At 40.7% G+C, this 24,683-nt stretch overlaps 1 protein-coding gene across 1 annotated transcript in view; it reads right to left on the bottom strand.

The window, feature by feature from the left end:
• The window catches only part of ntrk2a (neurotrophic tyrosine kinase, receptor, type 2a), a gene marked incomplete at its 3' end in the record, with an annotated part of 76,724 nt that overhangs the window by 1,565 nt on the left and 50,476 nt on the right, over nt 1-24,683 (bottom strand). Inside the window, exons 12-17 of the mRNA XM_083979683.1 lie at nt 22,379-22,567; nt 15,432-15,562; nt 10,269-10,441; nt 9,956-10,111; nt 9,292-9,376; nt 1,162-1,320 (exon numbers count right to left, since the gene is read on the bottom strand). Coding sequence (XP_083835809.1) covers nt 1,162-1,320; nt 9,292-9,376; nt 9,956-10,111; nt 10,269-10,441; nt 15,432-15,562; nt 22,379-22,567 — 893 coding nt within the window. The remainder of the gene's footprint in view (nt 1-1,161; nt 1,321-9,291; nt 9,377-9,955; nt 10,112-10,268; nt 10,442-15,431; nt 15,563-22,378; nt 22,568-24,683) is intronic.

Genomic DNA, 24,683 nt, shown 5'->3' with positions numbered 1-24,683 from the left:
GTGTTTACACTGAGTGAAATCCTTTACTGTAGATACACAGTATTTACACATTTCCCCAGAGGTTCGGCCTCTTCACAAACATGTTTTGCTTCTTGGTGTGAGTCTGTATTACAATAATAAATAAATAACAACTAGTCCATGGGCAGGTTAATGGCTGTAAGTGGGTTTAAACGACAACTGTCTTGGTAAATGGTTAATTATTTATATTTGTCATGAGAAACACTCACTGGTTCCAACTTTGCAGATGTGAGGATTGGTTTGTTTTCTCCCGTTTATAATATTATATTTTGTCATTGTATATTGTGTGTCATCTTGATTGGCTAAATTAAGCAGTTGGAAGATTATGTTCTGTAACAATCTGGCGCCTTTGTCACTATTTTCATTTTTTTGGGATCAAAAATTAAAAAAAAAAAAAAAAAAAAAAGGTGTTCTTGTAGCACTTATATTTAATATGTATCCTTAGTGGAAATCCTTTTTCAGAGCCAAATCAACTGGCTGTGTCACTGTTTGCTGTTCATAAAATAACACCTGGGGAACACAGCTTCACATCCTGAGCAAAAAGAATAGACACTTAGTTGTCGCATTGCCACCAGACTACAAAATCCAGAGTGATCCATGTCAAAAAAACAGAAAGAGGACATATTGTGAGTCCTTTTCCAAAACAGCCTTTCTACTCAAAACACAAGACACATCTGCTCCTCAAGCCTGACAGCGATGCCAAAATCTGGTTCCCCAGCTCTGTGTCTCACCTTACAATTAATTCATGACACGACACGCCAAAATGATAAACAACTTATTACGTTTCTAAGTCAGGTGCTTAAGCCTTACAGTATATAATGAGATGACTCAGGCCAAAGGACTCACAGAATGTATACAGTGCCTATGAGAAACTTGCTCACACAACTGATCAAATATTTAGTTTTAGTTTTACCGAAGGGCTGTTTCCTCATATCTGGGGGCTGCAACATCTTGTCTGGCATTACTTATTAAGTTAAAAGTGCTTCCAGGGTAACATCTACATAAAGTTTCTGCTTTGTACTTTTGACTACACTAATGTTTTGTTGTGATGGATCTGTTATCTTCTCTGCTGGCGTACTGTATTTAGAAGTGTTCAAAAAAGATTGTGTGATGTATAACAAGAGGCTGTATTGTGTTCTGTACCTCATTGTTGGAGAGCTGGTACCAAGGCTGTTTTCCATAGGTGAAGATCTCCCAGAGAACAACTCCAAGACTCCAAACATCACTTTCCGTGGTGAACTTTCTGTACATGATGCTTTCAGGGGGCATCCAGCGAATTGGCAGCATAGTGTGACCTCCGACCTATTATTGCATACACAAACAGGGAGACAAGGAGAGAGTGTCAGTATAAGTAAGTATAAGTCAGTATAGCATAAAGTGAACAGTGGAGCTGTAAAGCATCTTCACAGTCATCCCTTCCTCTGACAGACAGGAATGCTCAATATTCAAGTCTCTTCTCTTCATTTTTATTCTAAGGCGTCACGCGTCTCGAATGCATGGTCACGCAGCTTTTCACATTTCTCACCAAGGTTCGCTCAGAAATTTCAATATAGTTTAAGGTGGTGCAGCAAACATTTCATTCCTAAAAAAAATGCTGCCAGAGGCATTTAAATAAGTGAGGCTTTGTGGTATGGCACAGTAGATTGCATCATCTTCTTGGCTGTTGCACACCTCATTCCTGATCAGCATATAATTTTATTTAACTGAGGTCTAAGAGAGTATTGCTTTACATTCCCCTTGAACAAAGAGGATATGTGCACTAATCAACTGGCCACCGATCACAATTAAATGGACCGCACTTATATAGTGCTTTTCTAGGCTCTAGTCTTATTGACCACCAAAGTGCTTTACACTACAATAACATTCACCCATTCACACTTTCATAGCTTTTAAGATGATTGTTAGAAAATAATTAATAGTCTATAATCAGCCAGTGGATCAAAAAAAGGAAGGTTGTCGAGGGAAACAGTCACATTAATGCCGTGAAGCCAGAATAAACTATTGCAAAAATGCAGCGTGTGCACTGCCAGAGTCCCATGCAAGTGAATTTTAAGTAAGAAAAATAATTGAATTTGTTGCATCAAACAATGTGATGAGTCCCAGTGACTCTCAGTTCTCAGAAATCAGCTGTGGAGGAAGTCACAGGCACTCTGAGAAACTGTTGGTCATTTCATTATTCTCTAATCTGAACTGAGCCTTTGGAGCCTGTTTGATTGTTGTATTCATTTGATGTTTGTGCTGCTCATAAACACTGACAGCTCATTTCAGACTCCCACAGACTGTGACTGTAGCCTTGAATGAGGTTAATGCTGCAGCGGGGAGGGGGGGCGAGCGTGAACCACTCTCCATGCTCCAGTGGTGACAAAAGGTGAGTGAACACCTCAGCCATAAACTCATCATGTAATTATTACAGTGCTATGTTTGCATAGAAGCCATTGTGTCTTATGTATTAATTACGCCTCAGAGTCAGCCGTAAAAACAGAAAACAGTACAGTATGCTCAACCATTGAACACAGAATTTCCCTCCAGTTGTCCTTCTGGGTCAAATTGACCCAATCTGTTCCCTTCCTCCATCCTTCCTTCTTTCCTTCCTCTTTTGATCCAATTGACCGGATTTGTTCCCTCCCTCCATCTTTCTTTCCTTCTTTTTTCCCTCCCTCCCTTCCATCCTTCCTTCCTTCCTTCCTTCCTTCCTTCCTTCCTTCCTTCCTTCCTTCCTTCCTTCCTTCCTTCCTTACTTCTTCCTTCATTTTTGACCCAATTGACCTAATCTGTTCCTTCCCTCATCTATCTTTCCTTCCTTTTCCCTTCCTTCTTTCCTCCCATCTTTCCCTTTGTCTTCCTTCCTTCCTTCTTTCCCTTCGTCCTTTCTGCCTTATTTCCTTCCTTCCTTCCTTCCTTGACCCAGGAGGAAAACAGGGGGGTTAAGTATTTTTAACTAGCCATGTAAATGATATGATCTTTATAGCCATTCAGCAGGAAATATTCTAAACATCTGTTATTCAGCTGCACCAAATCATATTGATTGTCATGGGAAACATGGGAACTTAATTTTGAATCTTTGAACAATGTTTTGGCTGTGCAGCATAAATGTAATGATGCGCCCTCTGGCAGGTCAGTGAAGTTCAGGGGACTAAAAGTTAAATTCAGTCAGCGCTTGAATTTTGAACCGTAACCTATTTAAAGTGGAGCTGAGTGAAACCTAACCTTGTATTCTGATGCTGATCTCTCTCGTACCGAAACTCCCCTCTCCCTTTGCTCCGCTTCACATGAATCTACCGACCAATCTGCGCTCCATTGCTCCACACAGACAGCGCAATCCATTCTCTGAGGTTTATGCCTGTTATTAATGGCTTGCTATCCACACTTGGCCTGTTTCTATGTTAGTCAGTGGGTTATTTAATGTAGTAATAAAACGTGCACGGTCACATAGATAGCCATCAGGTTCACTGGTACGTCCTGGGAAACATATCTGCCTCCATCTCTGCAGCTCTTACTCTTCATAAGCATGCCCCGGCTTTCCTCCCTGTTAACGCCACCGTCTCCCTCTCCCTTGTTTGTCTGTGTCTCATTTCCCTGTTTCTGTCAAATTCACGTGTGATTTACTGGTGTAGCCATAATGAAGGGGTATTCTGCCACAGTGATGCAAAAGCTCTGTGTTGTGGGTAAATCCGACACTGAGTTTATGATAAAAGGACAGACAGTAAATATGGAGCACCATAATAGATGGTGATTTTGGACAGGGTCATTGTTTATTCGGCTCTGTTCTATTCTGTACTATAGACAGTATTTATTATTCACTGATGTGTCTGAACCTGCTCACATCCATTAGTCTTTTTGTTTTATTCATCATTGCTGATCATTTCCCCCTGATAGCCTGAAATATTAATATCTTGAACTGCTGTGGTACATTTCTTTATGTTTCATAACTTTCTCTCTCTCTCTTTCTTTGTGTGCGTGTGTGTGTGTGTCTAATAGAGAGTATGAGGAGAAAGTTAAGGCAGTCTCTTCATCAAGGCTATAACAAGGATTAACTGAAAGAGAAAGAACAGGAAAGAAAATGAGTGCAGGAGCAGGGAAAGCCTCACGTCAAACCCTTTTTCTTTTTTTTACTGGGATAGGGAGGGGCACAAAAAACTAAACGAAACGAAGAGAGTCCCGTTTACAATGGAGCGGCCTGGAGACCACGATCCTCCCTGACGGAGCTCCGGCTCCAGCTCTGTCTCTGTTTTCTTTTCACTGTGAGTTGCTTCATCATCAGTCTTTGTCTCCTTTTCTGTTCCTTTCCACCTCCCTCTCACTTGTTCTCACCTTCTCTCACCCTCCATAACCTGCCCGTCCCCTCTCCCTCTTCCTCTCTCTCTTTCTCAGTCTTATAAATATGCATCATTTCAGCTAGATCACTGCCTGACTGTTCCAGGAAAGCCTAAATCAGGAGGAAAAACAAAGCAGAGGAGGCTGTGGGCTCTGTAGTGACCTGCTGGAGGCTGTGGTATCCATGGGAACTGGTTTGGTTAAAAAAGAAAGCATTATGGGATGTGGCGTAGGAGGAGGGGCCTATGTGACCAACTCCTCCTCCTCTTTTTTTTTTTTTACACAGGAACCCTACCTTAATTACCCTCTGTGTTGCTATGGAGACGAAGCTATTTCCAAGAATGCTATGCATATGTGTGTGTGTGTGTGTGTGTGTGTGTGTGTGTGTGTGTGTGTGTGTGTGTGTGTGTGTGGATAGCGTTACAGTACATGACCTGGTGTTGTTCAACCCTGTCCCTTTTAGCTCATTCATTTGTAACACTCATTAGTTTTGAAGGGCAGATGCTTGGATTGTGTCATACACACACATCCTAAAGATATGTTATTGAATTACATATTTTTAAAGTAACAAAAGTGTCCTGTAGACAATAAAAATGTAAAATGCTGCAGTAAACTGCTATTTTACAAATTTGAACAGATTTGATTTGGGTGATTAAGGTAAATTTGTGACTACGCATTTACAGTACCTAACAAATATACGTTTCATTTGTTTTTCCAATATGAGAGTTGGGACGTGATGTGATCAGTTCACAGTTTTTTTGTTTTTGTTTTGTTTTTTGCTTGTTTGTCATACAACATACACATGTTTTTTTATTGAAATGATATTAGAAAAGGAAATGATATGAAAAGGAAAAATAGCTGATGGAAACTTTTACAGATTGATCAGTGAAATCTGGTTTTTATTTCAAATGGAAACAAAAAGAAAATGTGTCTCTATTTGTCAGGTGTTGACAGTATCATCTTTGTGCTGGTGTGTTTTGTCTGTCCATGTGAGTGCTCACTCCTGCACAGATAACTGTTCCACTGTGGTGTCTCCAGGTGAGCCATTAAAATGCTGTTTGTCTGTGCCGGTAGGGACCCAGCAATGGTTTGGAGAATAGAAAAAGAAAAAAAAAAACTTAAAGAGCCAAATTACTCTGCAGAGATTGTTTAGCTCTACTTTGTTGCCAGCGTTTCCCAACAGCCTGTGTCAGCAACATAAAACAGTCAGCCTCCAACAGTAAAACGTAAGCAGACAATTCATTTTCTTCCTTCCTACACATTTGGGCATGAAATCCATTTAGGGAGAAAATGCATTGTATGTATGCCTTCACTCCACCCACACATCAAAAAAACAAAAAAAAGGCTGCATGGAAAGGCTCGTGGTTTGCATCCTTGTCTGCCTTCTGAAGCATCTGTCAGGTTCATTGTGTAACAGGGGATTCAATGACGTCACCACAGCCCCTTCGGTCCTACGCCTCTGCTTCTATTTCCTTACACCAACACATAGATAAGCACCGAGGGGGGGCCTCCGATTCCTCTATGACTCATCTTTGCTCCTGTCTGACGCAAGAGCATGACTGGGTACCTACACACCATCCACACACACACACGCATGCATGCACGCACGCACACCTATGTGCTGTTTTACCTCCCACCATCCTGTACCTCTCCAGCTTTGCTGTTTTCCGCCTGTCTGTCTGTGTCTCTGTGTCTCTGATATCCTGCTCTGTGGCTGTGTGAAGAAGGCGCAGCTCCTCTGTGTGTTTCAGTCTCAGTGTACGAGGTCTTCTCTGCGATCGGCCTCTCCTCCAGACACCTCTCCTCTCTCACCTCCCTCAGCATCTCTATGTTTCTTTATTGCTCTATTACTGCCTTCACTCATTTTGTATTTTCATTTGCATTTTGTTTTCTCCCCTCCTGGCCTCCCACTCCTGTGCCTCCTGCTTTTTTATTTTCCTGCTGCTCCCTCCCTCTCTCTCTCTCTCTCTCCTTTTCCTGCTGCTCCCTCCATCTCTCTCTCTCTTCCTGCTCTTTTCTCTTCCCCTCGTTTCTTTACCACCTTCCTTCCTCCGTCTCCCACACTTTCATCTCTCTCCCTCTCTCATACTGCCACAGCATACTAAACAGAACTTCTCTGATTACTTTTCTTCCTGAGAAACGTTGGATACAACTCTGAGGCTCACCGCCACTGCCTTCGGCCGTTGCTATGACTACAGCCTCGGCGCTTAGCTTTATTGAGGAGGGGTGAAAGGAAGGAGAGGAAGAGGAGGAGGGGGAGATTGCTGTGTGTCGTCACACAGAGATACTGTAGTACAAAAGAAAGCCGTAGAGGAGAGACCTTAATCTTTTTATTTAATTTGATGTCATGTAGAGCTTGTTATTCCAAACTGAATCCGAACAGTATTCAGAAAAAAGTCCTATGAAAAATAGTTTTTCCATGTGATAGCTACAGATTGAATGCAGATTGAATTTTGAATATCTACTATACTGTAGGTCAAGTCACATTCTCATATTGGCATGCTACATTCATGCATCTGCACCATAATTTTAACACCCTCATACATAGTAGTTGTGTATATAAAATGGTAAATATCAACCACTACTGTCCCTCAAAATTATGATTGAACAAATTGAACAAATGATTTTGTTTTGTGTGTTTTTCAAAAAACATCACTGCTATTGTGCAACACAAAATGAATTAATCAATGCCATTACTGAATTATACATCAATCACATGCCCTATGGATCATTGATATCTTTCTTTTTTCCCAGAAAATGTCTTTAATGAGTTTCTGCAGACAGCACAGGAATTGTCATGTTTCTGTATATTATTGTTAAAGGTATTATTTGTTGAAAATTGAGTTTTTTCTTGTCATTGAATGGTTGCTCCCTTCCTCTGTCTCTCTCACCCTCCTCCCCTGAGCTCTCTGTCACTGTCGCTACTGTCAGTTTGTCACCGTGGACCGGAGAGAGGGCAGGAAAAATGGACAGTCACTATCAATCAATCAGTACAATTTATTAGATTTCGGCCTTTTGGTAAGCTGACAGATTACTGGCCAGAAGAGAAAAAAACACACTCTCAGCTGTCTCTGGTACCAAGGTGTTTCTTGACATTCGCAGTAGAGCTTCACACACACACACACACACACACACACACACACACACACACACACACACACACACACACACACACACACACACACACACACACACACACACACACACACACACACACACACACACACACACACACACACACACACACACACAAAATACATAATCCCTTTACACTTCTCTTTAGAAATGCAGCCACATTTCCTCTTTCCCTTTTGCAGAGAAACCCTTTTGACACCACACTTTAGAATAGGTGCACGTCTATTATATCGCACTGCCTGGGACTTCCTGCAGTGTGAATAGATATGTTGAGTACAGTATTGTACATTATTGCATAGTGTGTTGTGTGATATGGCACTCTATTTACTGATTATTTCAGGCTGTCACACAAATGACACATCTTCAGATCTGACAAAAAAACAAAAGAAAATGTAATATTCAATCGTCAAGATTACTTGCTGTCAATTACACCCCTGACGATCAATGACCAAGCTGTAGAGTTAGTGCAGCAGTATAAATATCTTGGGACAGTAATTGACGACAGGTTGTCCTTTGAGCATCAGGTTGTTGCCGTGTGCAAAAAAGCCAACCAGCGCATGTACTTTCTTCGGAAGCTCAGGAACATAAACATTGACACCAAGTTCATGGATATGTTTTATTCCTGTTTCATTGAATGTGTCCTGACATTTGCTTTTATCTGCTGGTTTGGGTCAATCAACCTCAAAAACCATAACAGACTCCAGGGCATAGTTAAAGTGTGTAGTAAAATTGTTGGCACTCCACTAACAGACATTTCTCTTCTACACAAAACTATACTGTAGGTCCCTGAACAGGCAGAACTTGTCCTGTCTGACCCTAGCCATCCTCTAGCACCTGAATTTAAATTGCTTCCATCCAGACGCAGATTTCATGTGCCGAGATGCAGGACAAATAGATTTAAAAAAAATCCTGGGTCCCAGTGGCCGTTGGCCTTCTTAACAACTGATTAGCACTGTGGTCACTTGAACTCTCTTTTCAATTGTTGTCCCGTGTCGTTGTCCCGTGTCTTTGTTGTGTATTATATCGTTGTTCTTTTAATTATTAGTTCCATGTCATCGTTGTGTCACTGTTGTGTATTTTACTGTTGTTTTGCTGCTGGCTGCACTGCAAATTGCCCCCCAGGGACAATTAAGATTTCTTGAACCTCTTGAAGACTACAAGATTACCTATTTTATATTATTATATTTTATACATTAGTTACCTTAGTTGACTTTGTGCTTTTGAAAACCATGCTAAGATAATTGGAATAACACAGTCTTTTTGGAAAATGTATGATAAGTAATAGTAATATTTTTGTTGTGTTCGATTGGTTGTTCAAAAAACATCAAACTTTTTGGGAGGAGTTTGTGTTTTTATCTTTTACATTTTTTTTAAATTGTGTCCCTCAGTGTATTAAAATGTGTCTTGACATGTACTTGTAATATTAGCCACATTTCCAATGCATTGCAGATAAAGTGCATATTGTATACAGACAATACAAGTGTAATACTGCAGTACTTACAGTATTCTACTACACAGCTCTTATTTTAATCTACTGTAACTATACCTTAAACCCACCTAACAAAGCATGCAACTTATTCCCCTTCTCCTAGAGTCCTATCAGTTACATACAATATACATTTCCAGAGTGCCATTTACAACTACATGTATGTTTAATTCCCCCACACTACACTATGTTCAGTCAACCACAGCAAGCATCTTACTGTAACTCTGGCAGAGTCCGTCAGTCATGCCCATGCAAGGGAAGAGCAGCGAGGGACCCATGCAGCAGGGAGGAGGGAGGCAAAAAGAAGGGCCAGAAAAGATATCGACACATACACCTACCCTGTAGTAGTCAGTGCTGTAGACGTCCCTGGACATGCCAAAGTCTCCAATCTTTACCAGCAGGTTCTCACCCACCAGACAGTTTCTGTTGGACAACAAATAAGCATATGCAAACTAAGTACAGACATGTTTGTTTTAGCTTGAGTTTTGATGGCAGATTGAAACATTTTACACAGCGGCCAATATGCAGATTTGATGTAGCTGAGTTGAATGAAACTGCAATTTTTATTTAGTTTGAAAGGAGCCACATGCCTCTCCTATTTGGAAACTATATTGTAGATGTAAGCCCATTATAATGCTGGGCAAACATCAGATGAAAGAATCAACCCATAAAGATAACAGCTTAACAGGTAGCCAGAGGAGGAAACATGCCTGTGTATTCTGCTTTCTAAAAAATATAACACAGTCGTCAAGATTATCACTATGATGCAACTGTCTTGGTTTGTGCATTTACCAATAATGTCCAAGTAACTGAGGAAACATGGTCCTTTCTATTTTATTACATTTGTGGAAATGCTAAAAACAAACATACAACAAAATGCTATGTTTTCACTTCATTATCAGGTATGCAATAAAATATAGAGGGTCTGGACAAATGCCCCAGCATGATGACATGTTATTTGAGACCTGAACACATAAACACACTGTAGTAGGAGTGGCAAACCTGGTGGCGAGGTCGCGATGCACAAAATGCTGTGATGCCAGGTACACCATGCCAGATGCTATCTGCTGGGCGATGTGTAACATCTGAGACTGGGTCAGCTCCACAGGTCTGGTGGTCTGGCCCTCTGCCATCAGGACTGCATCCGGACCGTGAGCCCTATGCAGGATCAAGGAGAAATTACATGCACGTTCAGTTGCTGTCACGTTGTTTCCTGTCGTTTCCAGTGTTTTCATTGGAAGTGAATGCAAAGTTTCTTAGCAGTAACAGGTGCCATGTTGATGAAAATATTACACAAGTAAGAATAGAGACATGCCTGAGGAACTTGTTGAGGTCTCCATGCTTCATGTACTCAAACACCATGATGAGAGGGTCACTTTCCACGCAGACTCCATAGAAAGTGACAATGTGTTCATGTTGGAGGTTGGTCAGGAGCTCAGCCTCACGGTGGAAATCCTTCCTGGCATTTTCACTCGCCTCTTTAAGCGTCTACACACACACACACACACACACAAACACAGAGGGAGAGAGAGCGGAGACATTTTATAAACTGACAAATGAAAACTTGCACATTATGCCACGCACACTGTTGCCAATTAGTCATTTTCACAGTGCACCTAGTCGGCTCCAATTCATTTGGCTGATGTCCACTGTGGAAAAAAAAGTCTTGCCTTGTAAAAGTAAGTTACAGCCACTGTGCATGCATGGTGTGAAATTACTGGCACTGAACCACGACTGATACAATGGCAGAGCAGGATGAAGTAGAGACATTTTATATTAATGTAAGCCATTACCGTGTACAATACTGTTTACATTAATTAAATTCACTGCTTCCCTTTGAAACTAATCTTTGTCTCCTTTGCATGAATCAGGAAATCTGTCAGGCAGGTTGTGTAATACAAGCATCTGTGACAAAGACGGAAAAGGAGTGTGTCAACGACAGAGAGAGTTGCAGGGAATGAATGTGATATGGGGTCTGTATTAGTTTCACATCTATAGAAGGAAAATATAGAAAATTCCTCTTGTCCTACATGAATAATTGATTGTCTTCCTACTAATGTATGACATGGATATACGTTCCTTCTTCAGCTTGTGTTCGTGTGTTTGTTTGCCTGTGTACCAACGCTGCAGGTAGAAGCTCCTGTTACAGTCGTACCGTACAGTCGGTCTAAAGGACAAGGAGAAGGAAATGACCTGTGATCTTTCATCCAGAACGTTGAGATGCCAGAAAATGAGATGGACTGTGACCCCACCCACTTTTTTTTTTTTTTTTACACCAATCATGTATCACGACACAGAGGCTTGGTCATGTACATTACATACAGTAATGTGATACGGCTTGATGCGATAATGACTTGATGGAGTTACAGTATAGATACTGTATCAAAGCCAATGCGCTGAATTCAGTTTGAAATGTGATAATGGACCTGTGTGGGAAATCTCTGTTTTGACTTTCCTCTGATGAGTTCTCACGTATTAGGGGTGAACGACCTTTCAGTTTCACTTTGTGTGACTACAGTAAATACCAGCCTGCTCCAGATGTTATGTCTGACATAACTTTGACAATACATATGACACCTATATAAATGATTCAGAAATTGTAATTTTGAGTGTGATTTATAGTTAATGAATAATTAACTGACCATTAGAAATGACTAATCACTTGTGTTTCATTATAGACATTAGTAATATTAACATTAAAGAATTGATAAAAAAGTGCTACACGGTTTCTAATTTTCTAAGAAGCCACAAACCTGCAGTCATGAATGTTAATAAGTCTTGAACCCAAAATAAGAGATTAAATGATGAGATAGAGGGTTACTCATGTAGAACTAAAAAGATAAAATGAAACTGGAAAAGGATAAGACACAACCTGGCAACACAGATTCCTTTCTTATAACGATCTATAACTTATGTGTAAAGGATAAGTGAATATGTAGAAATCTACAAATTAGCTTACACAGAGAGCACCTGGTAAAATAGAAATCTGAAATACATAATATTATGTGCAATGCACCACTGAGCTCAATCAGCTAACTGAACTGTTCAGTGAATCAAATGACCACTGCCACAAAACTATTCATACTGAGGAGAAGATATTAATGTTGAACTCAGGAACGTTACAACAGAGACTTTCCTGTGAGCCGGAAAGTCTCTGAACTCAGTGTTACATTAATTCTCAGGCAAAAAAAACCATAATATTGCACACTTGCACAGTCATCTGGTCTACTCACATTCAGGTCCCTGGACAAATAAAAAGCAATCAGCAACCTCCGGCTTGGGGAGTTTGGTGACTCACATTTACATGTGTGCAAGGCAATGCTATTGGATGTAGAGGGTGTTCTTGATTGATGGCATGCAGGAGTGTACAGTAAGTGTGTTTGTATGGATGTGTATAAGAGTGTGTGGGTATGTATAGGCCAGTGTGTATTTGCATGTGTTGAAGCGTGCCTGTGATCGATGGCAGCTCAGTGTATAATGTACTGTAATAGTAAAACTTGCTTCTGTATTATGGCTGACTGGCTGATTGATAGCCGACTCCAAAATCATGACCATTAAGCTCTATTAGTAGTGTAGTCTATAGTAATGTGGTGTACAAGGGAGAACATGTTCCTCTAATGTACTGTAGCATGCATGCGTGAGCTTTTGACTGGGAAAAGAGGTGTGGTGATGATTAAGTGCACTGACAAATCTTGGAGCAACTTCATGTACATCATTAACGGAGTTCCATCAAAATGTTTTTTTCTCCAAAAAAATGAACAAAAGAAAATGCAAATTACTGTTCAACAAGATTACATAACCTTAATGGTGCCAGGAACACAGCATTTTAGTTCTTCATTGAATTAATTTGTGTATTCATTGTGTGTTCATTCAACAACGGCCACAGAAGCACGCATCAGCAAAGGCCTGGTGCTGAGAAAACTAAACTGTTAGTTCATTGAGATCACCAAAAACACAGAGATTCTCAGATATAGTGGTATCGTACCACATGGTCATGGACTGAATTGGTTTTCGACTTTAAACCACAGAAATTCCCGATGAGAAATGACACTGATTTACTGGAGCTGGTGGAACAGAGGCTACTGTATAGGACATATGCCACCTGTCGTGCAGGTACCATGTTTATTTGAACACGCAGTAAATGACTCGCTTCATGTTCTCAAACACCATGACAAGGGATGGACAGGCCCAAACAGGCCCAAAGGGGTCGGAGGGCCCCGGGGCCAGAGCCACTGCATTAAGTGACAGAAAGACAGGACCTGACCACAAACATGCAAAATGACTGCGAGGATGAAAGACTATAAAGGAGGAGATGCGAAACAACCATAAAGAAGAAAAAGCACCATAATGAAACACAAAATGTCCATAAAAAGACCAAGAACCACACAGGGACTCAAAACGACAACAAAGGGATGGTACATAAATAGTCACAAAGTGACTTTTCAAAATATGTTTTCTGGTCGTTTTGTTGTCTCTAAATTGCCCCCTCGGAATAAATAAAGTTTTTTTTTTTTAAATTAAATTTATCACACTGGGGGTCCTATACAAGAGCAGTGAGGGGCCTGTTTCATGTCTATGCCTAGGGGCCTATTTTACCTTAATCTGTTCATAACCATGATGTAAGTTTTAGTTGTAGTTGTCCTACTTTTGAAACATCTCCCAGAAACAGTGTTTTTCATTTATTATGGATTATCCAGGGTCGTCACCGTTAGTGTATGAACGACGTTTGAGCAAAGTAATAGTCCTTCTTAGTTTGTTTTGTATTTTGGATGAAGTAGCCCTTTAAATAAGAACAATCGTTGGAAATGTCAATGTTTATTTGAAAATCTGTTTCCAGCAGCCTTCATCACTTTTTATCTGTGTTGATGCAGCAACAAGGGGGAGGAAGAGACATCGGGAGAGAAATGGTGAGTCATACCGACTGACAATAAGACGAGGCCGAAAAGAGCAGGAAGAGTGCATAGTACACTCTGTAAGCAAGTGGTACATTAGCTGATTGAAAAAAAAAGTGTTCAGAGACTTAAATCAATGACTTGACTCTAATGACAAAATGATTCATCTTCATTCATGACTATATACAGGTGCAGTTTTAGTCCTAGTGCTGGTTATATAACAAGTTTGACATGCAGTCAGCAACATACAGCATTTTGTTCCATAACCAAGAACTCCTTTACCCGGGATTTTCAGGTGCATATTTTACAGAGTGCACAGACTGAGCTGAGACTATAAGCTGGCAGCAAACATCAGTGGGCCAGCAAGCAGTTTAGAGCTAAGCTGGAGGGAAACAGGAAGTGTAGGAAGTGAAATGAAGGTGGAGGATTTGAGAAAAGGAAAGCATCTGGAAGCGTCAGGAACACAGAGGAGAGAGACGAGAGTCAGATGATAAGTAGAGTTAGAGGTGGAGGTATAAGAAGAGAGAGGAAGTGGAAGGGCGGTAAAGGAAGATGGAGTTAGTAGCGAGAGGGGGTGGGGATCTCGCAGGTCATGTATTGTTAATGAGACGTTCTTCACCAATCAGATCCAGTTTCACCGCAGACCAGCAGAGAGAGCACGCTTGATGGGGAGATGGGTGGATGGATAGACACAGTGAGAGGATGCGCTCTGAGAAACCATTCAATTTGACCCCGGAAGTCAGTGGTTTGAGTGTAATTCCACCTTTTGCTTACAAAGCTTTGAAAGGAAGGACTTTCTAACAATAGCAGAGGACGAGGATGTGAGGAAATTGCGAACAAAGAATCTGAACACTGGACAGACGCCATATGATATAAGGATTGCCTTTCAAAATGCCGTGTGTACGTTTCAGGAACAGAACTTTATCTGCTGTAAATTGTTCAATATTTTAAAATGCAGTTCTGGTCTCAGATCTCATGGCAAAAGTAATGTAGCAACAACTTCCCTAACCTTCAATCAAAACAACAAGTTTTATTTTGGTTGCGCCAATCAAAATATCTCCTCTGCAAAAGTCCGCAAAAATGGGAATAGATTATTTTAATGGCAAAATAGATGGTATTTATTTCTTTTTACAATCTATCCTACAATGTGTGCTCTTTGCGGTTATGTGTTTTTTATTCCTCACAGTCGATTGCACAGTAATGTCCCATTTTAAAGATGATAAGTCAGCAGCAAATAGTCACATTTAGGCATATCTTGGAGGTCAGGAACTCTCTTAACATAGAGAGCATGCTGCATTTTACAAAAAAAAAAACAACTCCTAACAAAATTAGGTAAGTAAGACCATGCAGATGTGGGTGACCAACAGCAGCTTCACACGTAAGTGTTTCCCATGAAGTTTAATGGGACTGGAATCATCTACCCGTAGCCAGAGAAGACATTCACACATCCTCTGACTCACATGCTGACTGTGTACTGCTCATTATTTTCTCTTTGGTGCTGAGCTCACAAGAGTTCAGTCACACTCTACTTTTAAAATAATGTGTCTCAGGAACTTTCAGTTTTTTAAAAAAGGGATCAAGATTACCTTGACAGCCACCAGTATCTTCTCCTGGTCGGGTGAGAGGTTGTAGCACTCAGCCAGGAAGACTTTTCCAAAAGCTCCCTCTCCCAGCTCTCTCTTCAGCACGATGTTGTGTCTCTTAATATGTTGGACGACTGTTGGACAGGGAGAGACGTTGAGTTCACAAATGTGTTAGCTTCAAGTACAGAAACTCTACAGGTCATGTAAGTAGGTCATGTAAGCATAAGTCAACAACATATCTGTGTGATACATTAGTCATTCAACTACAATATAATGTTTTATTATAGATTTGCTTTATACCCTTAAATACAGTCCGCACTTTGCCTTGTAATTTTGCTGTATGCTTTAGGTGCCAATAAAATACTGACAGGTGCCCGCTGATGCTTACAGAGAAAGAAAACAAGGCTGCAAAGTACAAAGGAGTTACAACTCGGCATTTTAGCTGAAAGGAGGAATGAATTATACCTCTGTTTTTTGTAAAACCTGGGTACCCACATGGCACAGCGGTAGGTGACAAAACTGAAGATTGTGAAAAATGGTCTCATCAACCCTTTTCCTCTTACTCTATAATTACAGATAAAAAGGGGAGAACAGCCACACATTACATTACAGCCCACATACCTGGTTCTGACCACGTCATTGAAATAAACGAGATAATAATTACTAGGTTCCTGATTGAGCATTAAAGATTAGTCTTCAATAACTGTACATGTGCTAAAAGTATGTTTGTTTTCCTTCCACATGACTGTGAGGAGCGAACTTATAAATAAAGTCCAATTTCTCACCTCATACTTATTCCAACTCATATTATTAAGTAGACATATTAACAAATCCCATAAGTGTGGGTGGTAATGGACTAATTTGCATTGTATCATCTCCTACACGCCACTGTTCCCACATTTTTGTTTTATTACCCACTACTGTACCCTAGTGCCCAATATTTACAAAGATACTTGAAGTTGAATTTATCCTTTTTCTACCATGCTCAGTTGTTCCTCCTCTGTTCCCCATAGTCATGCGTTCTTCCACTACCACTACCCACATTTACATATCTGTTGGAGCCTGTCAGTATTTCATTAGTACCTTCTTCATACAACAGAATTACCTCGGCAGGGCTGTATTGTAAGGTGCTACTGTAGATTTTCCTCAAACATAGCTGCAGGATGTGCAAACCGTGTAGTGGAAAACATGTGTATGATATCTTATAATTTCTTTATGTTTTCTTGTCACTGAGAATCCACACACTCCTGAGGGCATATTTCTCTGCCTGCCAATTTTATTTTATTACCCAAGTCAAATTGGAATAGGGAAGATCATTAGTTAATTCTATTTTCTGTATGATATAAATTTCATGGTGTCATACAGTATATACATGATATGAATTTTACAGTAAGTAATTAAATTCACTGTATACTAATTTGATCTCATTTCTGCTATGATGTCAATTTAAGAAAAAAAAAAAAAAAAACGTGTTTCTTAGTGTGTTTCATGAACGTAATCTCTTCCTGTCTTCTGCTCACCCACAGTTGGATCAGAGTCAGTGAACCTGCTCTCTGTTGCTAAGTAACTCGTGACTCCATGCCAGCTGATTTTTTGGGAAAAATTTGGCATCTCACCACGGTGATGATACAAGGTTTTATTCTACAGAATGATTAACAGTGTGGTGCCCTCACTAAGCTAAACCCTGTCATTCTGACTGAGCGCCAGATGTTCAACTGTCTGCATGCAAGGAGACACACATCAACCCCGTAATACATGCACTTGGGTAGCCTATCTCTTCAACACACACACACACACACACACACACACACACACACACACACACACACACACACACACACACACACACACACACACACACACACACACACACACACACACACGCACACACGCTCAGAGGACACCAAGAGCTGAGATTTATCTGTGATGTGATTAAGAGGTGCATTTGAAGAAAAGCTGTCCACTCAGAATATCACATTAAAGCCCAGCTAGACTCTCAGAAGCTGCATCGATCTACGATGTAAGCTACTGAGGTCCACCATAACCCAATATTGTACAGACAGACAGGGAGAGAGAGAGAGAGAGAGAGGGAGAGAGAGAGAGAGAGAGAGAGAGAGAGAGAGAGAGAGAGAGAGAGAAGGAGAAGAGAGAAGAATTGCTGGTCTACATCAGATAGCCTAAAAGCACCTAATTTTCAGTGTAAGATTGAGGTGGAGCAAAACACCCACCATGCTGTGCGTGTGTGTGTGTGTATGTGTCTCTAGGCTTTGAACATGTCCAGTATAGAGTCAGTTGTGAAGTGAAGATCAGTTTCAAGGTTGTACATAAGTTGTAGTTTTGGTTAAATGTTACTGTAATAAACAGCTTAAAATTTCTGGTTATTTAACCCAGATGATAATCGTTCTCAGAGCTCTCTCTTCAGAGGAGTTTCCTGAGGCCTAAACACCAAACTTAAGTTGCAGTAAACAGAAAAATGTAGATGAACTATTAAAGCAGAAGTGAGTGGTCCGGTCGTTTTCGCTAATGCTGCGTTCCAGGCAGGCTTTTGAAATCGTAAATTACAGCTTCAAGTCACAACTTACAACTTTGTAGCGTTTCAGGCAACCCACTCGTGTTTTTCCGACCTGTTTTACCGGTGAAAGTCACTATAACGGCCACTCGTAACTTCTGACCCGTGAACTCGTACCAGATCGAACTGGTACGACTTCACGGTCGGAAAAATACGAGTTTCCTTGAACGCACCATAACAGTCCTCGTCGCTACGTCACCACATTCACGGCGTTCCTTGGCTGCACACACAGCCCTGCATGCCGTTCTCTCTCCTCATTGGATAAAAACTGTAGGATACGATAAATGTTTTCTCTTCGGCTCAGAGCAGAGCAGAGGGACTGAGAGACCCGTGTTTCAGTCCAAACACTCTATGTAAGTGATTGCTGTCGGAAGATACAACTATTTAAGACTTATATTAACACAAATATATCACTTACTTCTGCTTTAACATTTTAAGATTTGGCAGCTTCTTTCATTAAACATGTTTCCTAATTATGTCAATAAAAATATAATTCATGCAAGCCATTTTTCAATTGAAGTAAACACAATATCTAAAGGCGACAGGCTGAAAACCGGTTGTACAGTATCTACGTCCATCAGTGTGGCTAAAGTCTGCATGCACATGGATGATCTATTGCTCATGATGTTAAGGCGTCAGTTAAAGAAACAATGGAGGCAGGTCACAGAACACCCACAACTCCCTGTGCAGCAGCAGCATACAATAAACCCACATCCCCACAAGACAACTACCCACCATTTAACCAGCTAATTACCTCACCGCACCATTTCCTACTGCAGTTGTGTAATAAGCGTTCACCCATGACAACGCCTCGCACCACTTCTCCTTAATTAACGCCCTCAAATAGCAAATAAATTGATGTGTGCAGACCAGTGCCTCCGCTATTGCTTGATTTTTTTTTCTTTTGGCAGGAAGATTTGGTGTGGGCTCATTGCACGTCATGCCATTTGTGTTTTTTGTTTTTTGTTTTACCTTTATTGTTGGATTGTTAGATGTCACTGTGCCATTGCAACTCATTTTACATTCATACATTCAAAAAATTTCCATTATTACACGACTAAGAAGAAGAACTTCAACAAAATTAAGTTATATTATTTTTACATCATGATTCCTGCTTTTTCCAGCTTTTACATTTTACACTCCTTTTTTCACCCCACTTTCATTATAAAACTGTATCTCTACAGTATGTGCCATGCAAAACATCACCCCCCTGCTCCTCAATCAGTATCCATAATTAAGATCTACAGAAATATTATTCCCCATTTACCAAACTTTGCACTCTCATTCTCTGATATTTTTCTTAATTAGTACCCGTTTTCCATGCTTATCGTGTTCGCTCATTTTCCCTCATTTAGCATCCCTCTATCCAGCCTCATTATCTTCCTCTCACTTTCCATATTTCGCATGTCTCTGTTCCATCATTTATTTCTCCCTGCTGCCATTCGCCTCAGCTGCTAAACCTATCACTTTTTAATCAACATCGTCTAAACATTCACATCCAGGCACATGTTCTTCCCCCCATTCGGTGGCTCCATCAGTCTTTTTCCATCACCTGTTTATGACAGCGCTCACAACATTAACATCAGGGGGAATAATATTTCCCATCAACCACCTCCTCTCTCGTCTTTTCCATCTGTCCCTCTGCTGCATCCTCCAATCTCTCAGCACCTCCAGTCCTCATATTGCCAACTCTCACACCTATTCCCCTTAATCAGCGTCTTATTAACAAGCAAAGGAATTAATGTCTCGGGACGTAATTATTCCATATTTGCCATCTGCCTCCTCTTCTCCCCCTCCTTTCACTCAATGGCCCAATATCTCTCCATGACCCTGCTGACATAAGACAGCTTGAACAACTTGAGAACTGTATGTTTGGTAGTTGGAACCAAGCAATGTGATGGGTCAAAGCCGCAGTCATGGCGGAGATGCCTTGAAAACAGAGACCTGCTCCGCTACACCTTCTTCTATGCAGCCACATCTCCCAACTATGCACCGTCCTATCAGAGGGCGTAGCTAATTGTGACCTAAATTTTCATAAGCTTAGTGTGCATGTGAGTGTAAGAGTGCGTGTGTGTGTGTGTGTGTGTGTGTGTGTGTGTGTGTGTGTGTGTGTGTGTGTGTGTGTGTGTGTGTGTGTGTGTGAGCATGTCTGTATAAATGGGTGTTTTCATACTGTACGCACGTGTGAACTCATGAAAAACATTTTCCAGAACATTGTTAATCCTCATTCCCTAGAGACGGTAAAATACATGCTGGGATGAAAACTGTGGAAAAAGTGAGAGACACTGTTCACAGAGGCAAGAGCAAGATGTAACACAACATAAAAGACAAGGACATTGAGGTAAAGTTTTTTTTTTTTTTTTTTTTTTTTTTTTAAACCATCTCAACAATTTTGAGACTCTGGATAACTTTAAATTTGACTCATTTAAGGAATAGTTCGACAGTTTCCGACATCGGTGTCAATATTCCAGTCAAATTATTCAATAAATAAATATATAATAATAAAATAATAATAATAAAAGATAGAAAAAAATAAACATATTTAATCTCAAATTCAACATTTATACTTTATATTGAAGAATAAAACATGAATTCTCCAAATGTGAACTGAATAATGTATAATTACTTTGTTAAAAACAAACAAACGGACAAAAACAGAGACTTGGTTTCTGGGTGGGTCTGTTTGTGGGATGTGGGCACATAATCTAAGTATTTTTTAAATCCTGGATGCCCCAGCTCCAGTGTCTTGACACACACGTAAACAGGCTGTGTATGAGGGATTAGGGAAACGTAATAACAGAAGTTGCCACCTATGCATTTATTGTGACTCTTTAATAATGCATGTGACATGCTTTTCAGCATTGCTTAGTCCTCTGATGTTATTATTGTTAATGAGGTGTTCACTACAGAAGTGAGCTGCACAACTGAGGCTTTGCAACACAGCGAACAGTTCCCATAATCACACGTGGTTCCTTCATCTCTGCAGAGTAATTGTTGCTTTATTGCTGCCAGGAAAAGGTCTGTGCCACCTTTTTAGTAGAAACGTGTACCTGCTACTGATTCCTACGTTCAATATTATAGGGCCACGAGCTGGTTAAGATCGCTGTTTAAAAAGAGTTCACTTCCTGGCATACACCCTAATGTCCCTTTGCCAAAACTGTCTCCATCAAAAGCTATTATACGAGTCTGAAAAGGCAGAGTGCCAAATAATCTGTCAGATACTTTCAGTATTTATGCTGCTGTCTGTGAGTCAAAGAAGCACACAGAGTAATAGTTGTAATGGCTGTAATATATTAAAAACACACACGTAGGCTCATACACAGCAGTCCCTTATTGACTTTCATTGATTCTGTGCGCTTTCGTTCTCGTCTTTGGGCTGTAAATCCCGGTCTATCTTTTAGTTATATCGCAAGACTGAAGAGGTCAAGTCCCGATCCCCCATTATTATACCTCCTCAACCTTGCCCTCAGCAAAAAGAGCCTGATGGTGCACGCATATACACACACATGCGGCTCCATAATTTACTGAACACAAGGCCAAAGCTTGGAGGAGCTTTTATTACTTGCCAATAATCATAATGTCATGTTGATGGACCAGGTCAATAACCTTGTGTGCTCTCTGTCTGTTTGACTGTTGCTCTCTCTCTCTCACTGTCTCTCTCTCTTGTGTCTCTTGTCTTCTTTTCCTGTTTGTCTCCATCTCCTCCGCACTTTGACTGCTTTCTCTTTATGATTCTGTTTGCCTTGCTTTGGGAAATTGTTGTTGAATTTGTATGTTGTTGGATAAACTGACGCCATTCACACTCAGAAAAAAAAAGGGAAAAAAAGCTTCCTCCTGCCTGTTTTGCTTCCTTCGGCTCTGGGAATATATACTATGTGTGTATGAGTCACACGTAGAAGTCATGAATTTATGAATGGATTTGTACCTGACATATGCCTGGACACACACACACACACGCACACACACACACACACACACACACACACACACACACACACACACACACACACACACACACACACACACACACACACACACACACACACACACACACACACACACACACACACACACACACACACAGCATATAAATGGACTTTCTGTTTCTCCCTCTGAATTGGAAGCACCAAGGTTATTGCCATGACAGCAAGAAAAGATGTTGCTGTGGTAACGCCTGTGTATCACACACACACACACACACACACACACACACACACACACACACACACACACACACACACACACACACACACACACACACACACACACACACACACACACACAGATATTTGGAAGGACAGTTCTCACAACTGATTGATAAATGTTTTTGTTTTTTTCCAGCATTGTTAGCCTACACATCTGCAGTTTCTTTCTTACTTACAGGTGTCCGTTTTCAGCAGACTGTTTGTGCTCCTGAAGTACTGGGGGTTTTCTATCACTGGGATCTTGGTCATGCCGATGATTACGGCGTCTGGGCCCATCTCTGAGGACGAAGGAGTGTTGCTGCCATTGGAGACGTGGTGAAGAGGAGAGGCCGAGTCATCATCGTTACTGATCACCGAGGACGGTCCTAAGAGAGCAGAGAGATCGGAGGGGGAAAAGCATTGTTGAGTTTGTTTATCTTATCTTAATAGTGATCGAGAAAAAGATGTTGAAAATGTTTCCACACACACGCCAACCATGTTAACAGCAAGGACACAAGAGAATTAATTATGTTGTTAAGTTGTTATTAGAAGAGATTGAGGCAATGAGATCATAAAGTGGGGAAGTTAAGCTTTTATTATCGATCATAACAGACCTCTAAGAGAAGGAGCAGGAGATGTCAACCACATTTTACAACAGCACTTCTTTGATCATATATTATAAATGAGAAATCTGTTTGAAGTTGTGAGGTTTATTTCACACCAACTTCAGAAAGATTCCTCATACAATGACATAATCACTTTCTGTGTGTACTGTACAAACAAGTGCAATGACATTAATTCCTCTGAGAAATGATTGCCTGAGAGTGTACGCCATCATCCCCAATTGAACTGATTATCAAGCCTCAACCCCCGATGTCAGGCTTTTCACCCCAACTCTGACAGTGACTGTTCAGAGCAGCTATAATCGTTTTGCATGACACGTACAAACCAATTTGTTTTGAGCATGTGAACGTCTGCCTGTGATCACAGAGACAGGCTTTGTAACTACGCAGCTGCGTACAGACCAAATTTAGCACTAATTCATTCGAATGAGGCCACTTCATTGGCTAAGGCAGATGCAGTGTCATCCAACAAGGCACTACACACCAATCTAATACTTGGAAGTGAACATTCCCAGTATATCACTTTGTAAAGCAAATGCTATTTTTCTACTGGTCATTATGTAAAATAGTCCTTCTTCAGAAGATTATTAACAGTTCAAAAGTGTTTTTACTGCTCATAAGCTTCCTAACTCATCTTGTGTCCAAACTTGACTCGTCAGACTGAGACCTAGACCAGCAGGTCCTCAAAAATGCACCCCCTTGCATTATTTTACATAATGTATTTTGGAAAATTTCTAGGGGGCCCTGTTGAGCCATTTTGCCCCACCCATGTCCTTCGACTTTAAAATACGTACATTTTCGCCAGTCCCTACGTGTACACCAAAAATCACATGTTTTCGAGCATGTTCAAGCCACCAAATATGCAATTTATTGTTGCTAAGAAGAATAAGAAAAATAGCAATTTCAATAGGGCCTTCGCCGCCTACAGTAAATACACCCCCTGATGACTGTAGATAAGTCAGGACACACCCACTTATACCAATTGTTACAAAAGGAGGTGGAGGGATCTACATCATTGGGCCCACCTGAAATCCCCAACTTACAGGGCAACACACAAAAGAGGTTACACAAAGCCTGAAGTCAAGCCATCCATGACAACGATATTGCTTTTAGGAAACGTGGATGAGCAGCGCCAGGAGCAGCGCTCGTTGAGCTGACCTAGATGTTTGGATGGGGAGAAATTTGCAACTTTCAACAGTAAATGAGTGACTAAGCTCATAAGAGTCCCATTAGAAGGCACCTAGGTACAGCACTTAGTCAGATGTGGTTCATTGATGGGACATTTATTTAGGTCAGGTTCTGCTGCATTTAATGATGGAGTCAAAAAAGAGAGCAATGAAAATGTATCTCTACAAAGCCAGAGGGTAACCAAGGAAATCACTGTATACCTTCAAAAAGACAAACGACAAGAACCCAGAAACCTGGAGGAGGAAAAATAAGCTTTTCTGTGTCAAAACTCAAAACTCAGACCTCTCTGTTTCCATGTTAGCATAAGACCTCTTAGTTCATGTGTCATATAATGTTTTTGTAAGCCAAAAATAGATTGACAACATGAAGCTGAAGAGAGTGAAAACACAAGAGGTGGGATGGTGTGTGAGTCATACAGAGCCCAACCCTTTTACAGAAAATAGTTTGTTTTGGCACGAAGACTGAGGTGTGATTAGTTTCCAATTAAGACAGACAAAACAGCACATGACGCTGATTCCATGTTTGTCATTTGCAGTAAACCGCCATGACATTGTTGCTAATTTTCTCTATGTTTAGGTCGTATGGCAAAGCAAACAAACAATATCCATTTTATCTGCACACAGACTATGGCATCAGCTACTTCTGCTGGTACATGCAGGTTCTCACCCTCTCATGTAAAGATCAACACACA

The sequence above is a fragment of the Trachurus trachurus genome (genome assembly GCF_905171665.1).
Source record: "Trachurus trachurus genome assembly, chromosome: 9".
Lineage (NCBI taxonomy): Eukaryota > Metazoa > Chordata > Actinopteri > Carangiformes > Carangidae > Trachurus > Trachurus trachurus.
Note: the sequence above shows the minus strand (reverse complement) of the source record. Positions and strands in the feature narration are given on the sequence as shown.